Source organism: Rhea americana, unplaced genomic scaffold, assembly GCF_003343005.1.
Source record: "Rhea americana isolate MKP2758 unplaced genomic scaffold, rheAme1 scaffold_490, whole genome shotgun sequence".
NCBI lineage: Eukaryota > Metazoa > Chordata > Aves > Rheiformes > Rheidae > Rhea > Rhea americana.
In genome coordinates this window covers 16,028-27,213 of record NW_028186635.1, presented here as the reverse complement: position 1 = coordinate 27,213, position 11,186 = coordinate 16,028, and the positions used below count along the sequence as shown (strand labels likewise).

Genomic DNA, 11,186 nt, shown 5'->3' with positions numbered 1-11,186 from the left:
TTCTGCTTTTTGCTATGCATGAGAAAGATGCTTAGACTTGCTTCCATTTTATGAGCTTTTAAGAGAATATTATGAGATGTATAACCTCATTCCATGTATTCCTGAGCAATGTGAAGGGAGTAGGAGTTTAAGATTTGCTYGTTGTARATTGATTTATGTTTCAGATACTACAAGTAGAAAAATAAGTTAGTTATGCTACCTGAACAGTGCTAACTGCTTTCCTTTGTGGTTTGGTGAAATTCTGTTATTCATTAGCTGTCATGGTTTCCTAAGCAGTAGTTAGGGGAACATCCTTAAAGGCTGATATATCTGTGATTCTCTACATATAAAATGATCTAGAAGACTGCGTGTGCTGGAAGAGTAAACAGTGAATGGCAGTTCATTCAGTAGACTGATCTTGCTACACATTTTTATCCTATGTAATGCTTTTTTGCAGATGGCTTGTCTTGTTTAAAAATCTGTTTTTAAAAATAGTGCTTATTACATGATAATCTACAAAATTTGGTTTTATATGTTGAGCTGCAACATTAGCTACTTCACCCTGCAAAATAACAAGCRAATAATAGGTATCAAATTATACATGCCTGTGGTTGGTTAAATCTGTCTGACTGTTTGGGCAAAACAATTGTGTAATTGTACAGTGGTCAATCTAGTGCACTGACAATKTTAATGAAAATAACCCCGGGCAAAGCAAAATCACCGTTTTCTTAAAGACAGGCAATCAGATGGTACTGCTTTGTTGTTCAGTAAGTATATGGAAAACAGTTTTCTGTTGGATGCAGTCAAATGTGAGGTCCCTTAATGCTGAAAAATAAAATAATAATAATAATTAAAAAAAAAAAAGCTTGAAAGGGCGTAAAATAACCTTTGGCATGAAACAGTTACTTATACCTGGGTGTGTTGGAAGCGTAAACAATGAATGGCAATTCATTAAGTAGACTAATCTTGCTATACATTTTTCTTATGTACTACTTTTTAATATCTCATTTAATCCACAGTGCTTTTTAGAAGAAATGCTTGGTTTGTTTAAATGTCTGATTTTTAAAATAGTGCTTATCATAACATAATCTACAAGATTGAAATTAAACTTATAAAAACATGAATAGTAACTATTTGTTCCTGGGAATTAACAAGAAAATAATAACAAATTATATTTCTACTTACTGTTGGTTGTCTCTGACTCACTAGGCAAAATAATTGTACAATCATATGCTAGTTAATCTAGTGTAGTGAGAATTCTATTTACTAGTGGCAAAGCAAAATCACCGRTCTGTTTAAAGAAAACTAGGCAACCAGAAATCTCTCCTCTGTTTTTTTGTAAATGTAGACGTCACATTTAACTGCATTTCTTCATGTTGAAAAATGAAATAATAATTTTAAAAAAACTAAATAGGATGTAAAATAACCTTTGACATGAATCTCTTGAAAAAAGCACACTTACTAAAAACTCATACTGTGCTATTTTTCTGTATTTAGAGCTTTTGGTTTTCTGTTAGGTGAAATTTCAGGAGTGTATGCGTCTAACTAGGAGGTTACTCTGTGAAATTGCATGGTTTTTCATCATACATAATACCAGAACAGTCACTTACACCTGGTGTGCTGTCCACTTACCCAGTTAAGCTGTTGTTAAAAGTTCGTCAGAYATCGTAAAAATTTGAAATGTAAATCATACTGATTTCTGAATATGCACAAATGCAATCTCTCTGTGAAAAGGAGCATTTGAAATACTTGTGAATTTTGTGTTTTTTTAAAAAAGTAGCTATATATACATGGTATGACTTCTCCAARTGTGATGGAAACGCTTATAGTGCCCTGGTAACAGGATATCTCATTAAAAAGTAATGAAGGGAGATATAATTGCRTTAGTAATTTTGACAGCGTAACCCTTTACTTTGGATTTCTCTTTGGTGGTTTTCTGTTTCTGTGGTTAGAATGTTGATGGTTAAGGATTTGTTAGAAATATAAAGCCTTCTGTGTATTTTTCCATTATAATTTTTGTTACTGTGCAAAATGATATAATTTATGGGAGTGTTTTTTGTTATGTAGGATTTATTCTGTCAATGAGGATGCCCTTAGTTTCGTTTTGGAGTTCACGAACTGGAAGAGGCTTCCTCCAGCTATAGAACGAAACCTTTCAGACTACAAGGAGAGCTCCACGTGGATTCCAAAGAGTCATTTTGGTAAGCAACATGATTAGAGGAAAAAAAAAAAAACCCTCTGTGTATACTGGTTCCTAGGATGCAAGTGGGGAACAGCTCTTTGTGCTTATGCATGATGGCAACAGAAGGGGGAAAAAAACATATTTGAATGAATTTTACCCATTGTATTGTTCAGTCTGTCATGGGTATGTTTCAAGCAGGTATTTTTAATATGGACTAACATCTTGAGTTCAAGTTAGTGTGTGCCATATTAAATGCAATGCAAAGTAATCGAGACAGTCTTTTAAGAGCCTTGGTAAGGTTGAAGACAACAGGATTATGCCATTATAAACAAGTCTGTACAAGTATGCATATAAACACATGCTCTGTATGCAATTCTTTAAGCTTTGATRGAGTGAGGAGCTAGAAGACTGTGGACTGGCTTTGCTCTTTATTTTCTGTCCTTTATAATCAAGGTGACAATTGTTATGGAAGTGTTCAAGAAGCTGAAGGAATTTAGACAGAACGTTTGTGTGTGGAAAAGCAAAATTAGGGCAGTGAATGTAAATTAGTACTGCACCTTCCTAAAACAATTTGTTGAGCTTCTTGGAAGGTTTAAAGGAAGATGATGAATATGATTTAATTACATTTTCTTGACAATATCCCACTGACTTGGTTTAGTTTGATCTTACTGACAACTCTGTATTGTATTGGTAAGTTGTATGACTTGATGTTTGCTGCTTGCAGTTCCAACATTAATTCTGTAGTTTAACAGGAAAGTAGCAAAGGCTTATCTGCAGTAACTACATAATATTAAATGTGCAGCATGTGTTATGCAGTTCMTGTAAGCAATATTGTATTCAGTTGCACATTACAAAAGATGTTAATCTGTAAACCGTAGACCGTGCCTCAGTTTCTGTGAGCTGTTAGTCATTAAAATGAGGTCCCTGATGTTACAGGGGTTACTGTTCCCCAAAGAAAAATCACTTGCCAGGAACTGTTGATCACAGCATATTGTTGCTTGCAGGTGTTGTAAGGGAATAGAGTGTTACTAACCATGAAAAAAGACAGCAGAGATGTAGTAAATGAAGAAGGAAAGAATACAACTTCCTGTGGAAAGGAGGAGTGTGAAGTGGAGGCTCCAGGCCTTCCTCTGAAGGGAGAAGCACTCTTGGCTGACAGTAACGTCAGCCATCGACGTTTTTATGAACAGAGTGAACTTTCTGATTCTTTAAGGAAGATAGGCTTGCTCCTAATAATAGGTGCCTCTCTCCAGAGATAGCTGGAACCATTTGAAACGAAATTGAGCAAAAGTAGACTTCTCCGTAAGTAAGGCAGAAACGATTGCCATTGATATTTTAGATTCCTTCTGACTAATCTAAATGGAGAAGCAGTTCCAGAGCAGCGTGAGGGCACTAGAGTGGTTTTTAGTGCTGACGGGTTCCCAGAAGCATGTAATGTCAGGATGGGCATTATAAAAGCATGTACAGAAAAACATAGGTACCATTTTCAACGGAGAATATCTGTTAAAGGTGCTAGTTTATTCTTGGCTCCTACCACATGCTCTGTTTTTTGTTCAGATGTGTGAGAGTTTTGGAATTTACAGAGTAGTATTTTAGGACTCAGTTTTCTTAAATTTGGATCACTGGTGTTTTTAGTTTCTGCCACATTGTTAGATAATATATTTTGGGTCTCGTATGAGCTATAGTGACGGCTATTGCCGTAGTCAACACTTTTCCATCCCGACTGTAGCTGGTACTCTCCTTTGGGGCTTAGGTGCAGTGACCTTCCACAGCTGCTTGCTGCCTCGTCCTCCTCTTCCATTTCTTTGCGACTCCTGGCTCTTTACTAGGTGCTGTGGTCAGAGCAAAATATGTCCTTTTTTGGTAACTACAGCTTCTGTGAGCTATGGGGTTGTCTGAGGAGGAGGCGCTTTCCCCACAAAGCGAGCAGAAGAGCTGAGGACGTCCCTGCTGTCGGCGGGGAGTTGCATGTGCGTAACTGGCGCTGATTCCAGGAAGAGTGAAGAAAGGCGAGGTTGCAGCACTGGGAAAAGGGCTTCAAGTTAAGGTTGTTCTTCCCCATGTCGCTTCCTAGTGCAGCGCGTCTGGGGGCAAAGGCAGGGGATTCCACCCTGCGTCCTCCGGGGACGGGAATCGATAGGGTCCGGTCCGAGGKGGGGYGGGCTTCRGGTGGGCCCTCTCCAGGCACAGGGYGCACGCGGACAACGTTGTGTCGCYGAGTGAAGCTCTCGACCGCAGGCRCTTGTGTGTTTYGTGGATGCTCTTGTTGCTCTGCTGCCCTTCTGCTCTTGACATAAAGGTCATCCAATTACTCATGGAAACCCTGTAAGCGCAGAGCACGCAGCTGGGGAGAGGGATGGCAAAGCTACAGTGTGTGATTGTCAGTTGCTAATAGACAAGCAAGAAAATGAAATACCACCTTTTAATAATGAAAAGGTTATGCTAAACTCTGATCAGGAGTTGTTTTTTATTTTCCCGTTGGCCGGCAGACGTGATGTAACGTCTGCACCCGCGTCTGCTGTTAATGAAATTAGCCTTTTCTTCCAGAACTTGCCTCTTTGTGCCCTGCCAGAAAGGCAGAAGCTTTGGATGCTCTTCCTCTATTTTCTTTGCTCCTCGTGTGAGGTGCCGTCATAGCCAGGCTGTCTTTTGCTGAATTTTAGCCCCGACACCTTTTGCTGATTTGATTGCTCCCCGTTGTCTTTCTGCYGCTGAATGCYGTTGGCAGAGRGCCTGGTCTCCTGACTCCTTTAATGCTTCTAAACCTGCTCCAGCTTTAGTTCCGTCTGTGTTCTTTTCTSTTRGGTGTCTCTCACAAGATCTAAAGAAGCCAAAATCGCTTTTGTCGGTCAGTTTTAAGCAAGCCTCGCTTTTCTACCTAGCCTGCCTTTTTTTCCTCCTGCAGTCATTGTCAGTCCAATTTAAATYGACTTTCTAAAAGCTRTGAWGCTTGACTGTGTCKTAGGCCTGCTGTTTTTATGGTCCTTTTAGAGAGAACTTGGTGAGGTGCAGTGTCTCAGGTGAGTAACACCGTGTTGTGACTGGAGAAAGGCTTGTKGTGGTGGTTCTGGTTTAGCCCACGAGTTGTTAAAGGCKTAAGGYTGTTGCGGGTGACTGCAGCTGTTCTGCACCGTCGGAGGGGTGCGGAAGAGGTTTCTTGGYGCCTGAGCGTGGAGGCTGGGAGCGCTGGTGTGCAGCAGGAGGCTTCTCAGGAGGTAGTGAGAAGTGTGACTCCTGCTGTGTAAGGAAGCTGAGAGCAGCAGGTGGGAGTGGAAGGACGCAGGTCCTTCTGGAGGGTTCAGTCTGGTGGAGTTTTGCTGGCTTAGTGTCATGCAGCTGATGTTAGTGTTGTCTGTCCGGTCATATTTGAGWCCAAAGCTTGAGGCTTGTATCAGGGTAAGCTACTCCATAWTATRAAAGTTTGKTTTTGAGTTATTGTACTTCTGCATACGTWGTGTTGTACCCTTTAGCACAGTGGTTGTCCTTGGTCAAATTATTTAGCRATACCGTAGCTATAATATGAACCTTTGCTATTATGTGCTAGCTTAGAATGCGCTGTATTAAGTGTGAGAGGTTTGGAGGTGCTCTCTCCTATTCCAGGTATACTCTCTTTTTCCAGAGATTATAATAAATATTCTTAGTGCTTACTAAGAGAAACATTATGAAAACATGAAACATTAAGAGAAACCTTAGAAGTTGTGTTTTGCCAGTAYGAATACTCGGCTCTTGGGTATTGACTTGAAATAAGCTGGGAGTTTATGTGCACCTATGATTCACATGAGCATTCATGAGAAGGAAAGAGAAACGGTTCCAGCGGACTAATTTCTCATTTTGTGTCAAAGCATGCAAACTAACATGATTTATAAGTTTTCTGTACAAAACATAGTTAGATGTCTGTGCAAGTCTTAAATCATTGTGAAAAGTCAAGTTAAAATAACAACCACCTGAACAATAATACATGAGTCATGCTGTCATTTAATTCCTTTTCTAAGTGTTATGTTATCTTTATTGTTGTTGTTTGCTTGATTTGYTAGACTTGCTTATTTTTCATTTCTTGTAACCTGGCATGGGCTTCTTTCTCCCCAAGCAGTTGATTATGTTAAGYTAGCTTGTTGAAACCTTCTGGTTAAGGATAAAATGTCATTGACGTTTTGAGAAATTTAAGATAACTTTTGTTATAATGATTATGCAGCAATTCCAAAATGCTAATTCTGTAGCAGACAAGGGTCCTTTGCAACTGAGAATTCTGCTTAGTTACCTGATACAAACGTAAGGTTTTTAAATGGGCTCTGCCTAAATTGGGAAACTCTAGGCAAACTGTGTGATCCTATGCTTCTGCTTACTGTTTGACTTATCTCTTTAATTTTTCAGACTTCATTCCTTCCTTGTCTCATCTTTGTCGTCTTGAGATCCGGTCYATTTTAAAAAGTGAGTGTCTACGATCTGAACAATTTATCCGTGAATTGCCATTACCAGCTTGTCTCCAGGACTACCTTCTCTACTTGGATGTATTGAGAGTGAATGCTATTCCAGCTGTAGTAGAGTCTCTGGAGGAGARCGATGAGGGAATTCCTTCTGCCAGTCGTTCCAGTTCTGAAGATGCAGAGAAGAGGGAAGTGTGTAATACTGGTGCCAGATGATGATACTGACTGTGACTGAACTCTGTTGATGTARAATTCATAATGGCAGTTAGGTATCAACCAGAGAAGAGCTTCTGTAAATAGCAATTTTCAGCAGCRTGCCTTTTCATACTGTAGTTTTCTATCAGATCTAGAAGTTTGTCGCAAGATCTGTGATGTGCTTGTTCAGACAGTCTGTTGCAGACTTTCTAAGTCTGAAAAGGTTTTCTGAAAGGAAATTAACTCTTATGGAGTAAATTGGCTTGTTCAATGAACGGAACTTACAAAAGGTCAGACCCTGTTAGTACTAATGCTTTATTCAGAGTAGCGCATATACCAAATGAAATATCTGAGTCAAGGACACCTTATAGTATTACTGTTATGAATTCAGATGTTAGGGAGTGGTYTAGGTGAAGCAGAAATGCGAAATTAATATGAAAGAAGGAAGTGCTTGCAGAAGTAACTTTTTTTTCTTGGTCCTCTGTATTCAGAACTTGAAAATGTGCATCCTTTTGTCATCACTTTCAGTCATCTTTTGATGCTTCTTYCTTTGCTGCTTTTGTTGAAACTGTTTTAGGATATTCATTTGAATATAAAAATGCATATAGGACTTTGAGTGCACCATTTATTGTTCATCCTCTTAATGTGAACTCTTGTCATTTAAAGAGGGAAACGGATCAGGTTTATATGCATTTTCCATAGGTAGACTAAATGTTCATATCAGTGTCTGAATTAACATACTCCAATGATATTTTGCAATYATTGTACAGAAGAAGTTAAATGCTRTAAAAATAAAATCTTTTCTGAAAGACTGAAGTGTCTATGTCCTGAATCAGCCCGCCCCCTCCCCCCCATCAGTCTCTTGAATATATTTGTTGTTCTTTAACTGCATAGCAACTGCAGTCTGTATTCTGACTTGAAATTACTTAAAAGCTAAGCCAGTTTCTGATGCTTCTGAAAAAGCAATGTGTCTTGCCTCTTTCACCACACTATTGGTTTTAGTTGATATTTTTATAGTTACCAAAGAGGAAATCATTGTATCTGAACATCCTTAATAAATTAGCTTGATGTGAAGTCAAGAAATTTGTTTATCTTAGTGACTAATAGACCAAYATCATAAATCTTTTAAACCATTTGCAACTTTGATTTGGAGTAATAATTTCTTAAGAACATTTCTTACACCTCCAGTACGTGTTCACAGTTCTGACTGAAACCTGTGCAAGTTGCATCTGTGATCTGGAGGAATGGAATAAGCTCTGTAACTCACATTAAACCCCAATTTTAAACATCCGTTTCATCTGAATAATATTGTTATTTATTGTTAACATGATTTGCAGTATGTTGCAATTAAAAGCTGGGAAAYGTACTTCTTGCAGAATGCTGTTATCCTCATAACTCATAAAAATTTGTTAGTGTGCATCATGACAGCTGTAGTTTGTGCCTGTCTTTGTATCTTTAGCTGTATGGATCCRCTGCCCCACAGCAAGATTAGAAGCCAAACCTGCATTTCCCTTTGAACTAATGCAATTTCAAATTATTTGATAATGTTAGGAGTTAAGATGGGGAGATGTCTGAAACTAAGCAAATATTGAGATCCATAATGGCTGTCTGAAGATCTTCCCACCTGAGTTTTATTCTGTTCAAACGTTATTCTAGAAGAATGGCTACCTGCATGTTTTTTTCCATGCTTATTGCTTTATTACTCTTTATTGGTAGCAGAATACAAAAAATAGTGCGTTTTGTAGCTGGGGAGGTGGTTCAAAGTTTTTCTTCAGAAACAGAAAATGAAATGCAGAMTCAATAAGATCCTCTTCTCTGTTTAAGATTGCTTGCATAAAATCTAAGTTGTGAATTTTTATATGTTTAAATATTTGTTTATTTACTACATTATACTAAACCGCAGATTTTTATTAGTAGTATATAATATGTACTTTTGCAGTCATTGATATCTGGGAATTTTCTTTCTGTTACAAACCACTTGTTMAATAAGCAATGTAAGTAAATTTTCATATTGGAGAGCTCCTTTCAGACTTACTATGCTTTYGTTGTAATGGTATTTTCAGTTTATGCTCTGTACGTTTTTAATTGGAAAAGGGACATTTCTGAAAGTTGTCAAAAGGATTCTGAGCTAATTTTAGAAGCTGCATGTCCTGTTAAACAGAGCTGCCTGTGTTTTGAACTTAGCAGATGGCAAAGCMAGAGACATCTCGATTAAGGACTGACCAAAATATTCTGTTTGCGGTGTTGCGTTTTATGTGAAGCGATGCCTGACTTCTGCATGTGTGAAGTCAGGTGAAATGTCACTAGCAACATTACGTAATCAATTGATTTATTTTTTTACCTTATTGTTTGATCCTGTTCTGCCTATCCACATATGACATTAGAAAAGCGAAGGAARTTTCTTTTGGATGTTCCTTCCCAGTGTCCCCGCTGGTTTGCGTTTTGGCTGCCCACATAAGGGAGGTGCACGGTTGATGTGCCAAGAGCTTCTCCCATGCTCTTGTGGAGTTCTAGTCTGTCTTTCCAGGACTGCTGTATCTTGTTTATTGAGGATCTGCTGCATCCCTTTTTCTTTAGAAAAATCAGGCAAGAAAACCAATATGTCTCATCAGTGGAGAGTTAGTGGGAGGGCAATATGAAGACGTTTGTTTCTTTGTCTTGCAGGTTTTCTGATGCTCTAAAACAAGATGTTTTCTTAATGGTTAATTGTTGCAAGTATTTATAATATATTAAGTGCAACATAAATAAGGAGGCTATGTAGAATGGGAACTTGAAGACCAGGTTGGACTGCCATGATGGACTCTACATATGCACCCTGTAAATTGKGCTTCAGWATCTGAATAAAATCTCTATCTAYTGGAGAGAGATCTAATCTTGCAAAGGTGCCAAAGAATGGCTCTAAAGCTTTCTCTTAAGCTTTTCCAATCTTTAATTACCATTATTCTAGTACTGGCAGGAATTATTTTTATTTTATTCAGAAGTTGAATTTGTCTGGCTGAAATTRTAACTACATGATCTTGTTAGGTTTTTGAGAGATTAAGAAGTTCCTTGCTATCAGCTGCTTGTTCCATATGTAATTACCCCTACACAGTGATCAAGTCACCTTTCAGCCTTTCTCTCAACAAGCTGAATAGCTTGAACCTCACTTTGGTAGACTATTGAAAAAGCTGCCCAGAAACCCCTTTTTACACATCTARCAATGTGAGGGCAAATACAAGGTGTTCTCATTGTTATCAGTATATATTTCTCTATGTATTCTTTCTAGATAGCGTATGTGTTACCTACATGTGGAGAGATGCAGCACAGACCATCTGCTGAAGTCTGCAGGTGAGTGCTGCACAGAGGAAGTGCCGTTCCCTTGCCGCTTGATTGTGGTGGAGGGGCAGGATGAGACCTTTAATGAGCACTTTCTTGTCTTCTTGAAAAAAAAAAWAATCGTGTTAATTAGAATAACAATTTTTAATGGTGTTTACAGGATAGAAACACAACATCAGTCTAGGAAGAATTTTTCACTAAAATTGTTGTGGGTTTGTTTGTAGAAAAGAGGTTGGTTTATTTCCAGAATTGAAAACTGGAAAAAAATAAATAAATAAAAGAGGGGGCAGTGATACACTGTTTACATTTAAGATTTGTCTGCTGTCATTTTATGGTTGGCTGTATTCGTTATCAGTTTCTATGTATTTTTTTTTTAGCCTGTATAAGTGAAGTTCATTTTCCTAGTAAGAGAGGCCTTCAGAGGAATCCCATTATGTCTGTAGCTGAGTTTATATATATAAGCTTTCATGTTTTTGTAAAAGTAGCAATCTGTTTACCTCCTGAGTGGGCTAATTGTGGCTAATCCACTTTGTTTTATGGTTGGGAACTTACTGATGAATGAATGAACGCTCTAAAGTGGACTTGGTTGTCTTAACTGGCACCTTCAGTGTCAGACTCGAAAAGGAATAGTTCATGCTTKTTGAATGACAGATCTGCTTCTGGGTGAAGTATTGTAGATTATTTTTTCACTTGTAAACCTGTTGGATACTTCAGTGGTCTCCTGTAGCAAAAGGTTGTCAGTGTATGTTGCCAATGGTTATAGAATTGATAGGCTGAGGATCTTTTGGGTTTATTATATGTAAACTAATGTGTAGAGTTGTTTTTTGTATGTCCTAATTTATTAGCAAATTTGTTGCAGCAGAATCTATAATAAAATGCAGAAATAAATCAAATAAAGGCTACCAGTTTTTCCTAAGAGTTAGTACCTCCTAAAATGGAACTTGTTTTAAGGATGGCTTTTAATTAATTTCTTATTTTGTTTTTAAGTCTGATGGCCCCGTGTTATCTCAAGCCAACTCTTCAAAAGTGTATGAAGGCTTTTGAGCTCTGTCTGAATTGTGTATGCTCCATGTGTCTTATCATTAACATAA

At 38.1% G+C, this 11,186-nt stretch overlaps 1 protein-coding gene across 6 annotated transcripts in view; it reads left to right on the top strand.

Moving 5' to 3' along the window:
- Nucleotides 1-7,624, top strand: part of ASB3 (ankyrin repeat and SOCS box containing 3) — a 55,318-nt gene extending 47,694 nt beyond the window's left edge. For all 6 annotated transcript variants that reach the window (XM_085317254.1, XM_085317253.1, XM_085317250.1 and 3 more), the window contains 2 exons: nt 2,047-2,180; nt 6,533-7,624. In XM_085317254.1, coding sequence (XP_085173380.1) covers nt 2,047-2,180; nt 6,533-6,801 — 403 coding nt within the window. In that variant the 3' untranslated portion in view covers nt 6,802-7,624. The remainder of the gene's footprint in view (nt 1-2,046; nt 2,181-6,532) is intronic.
- Nucleotides 7,625-11,186: the final 3,562 nt, after the last annotated feature.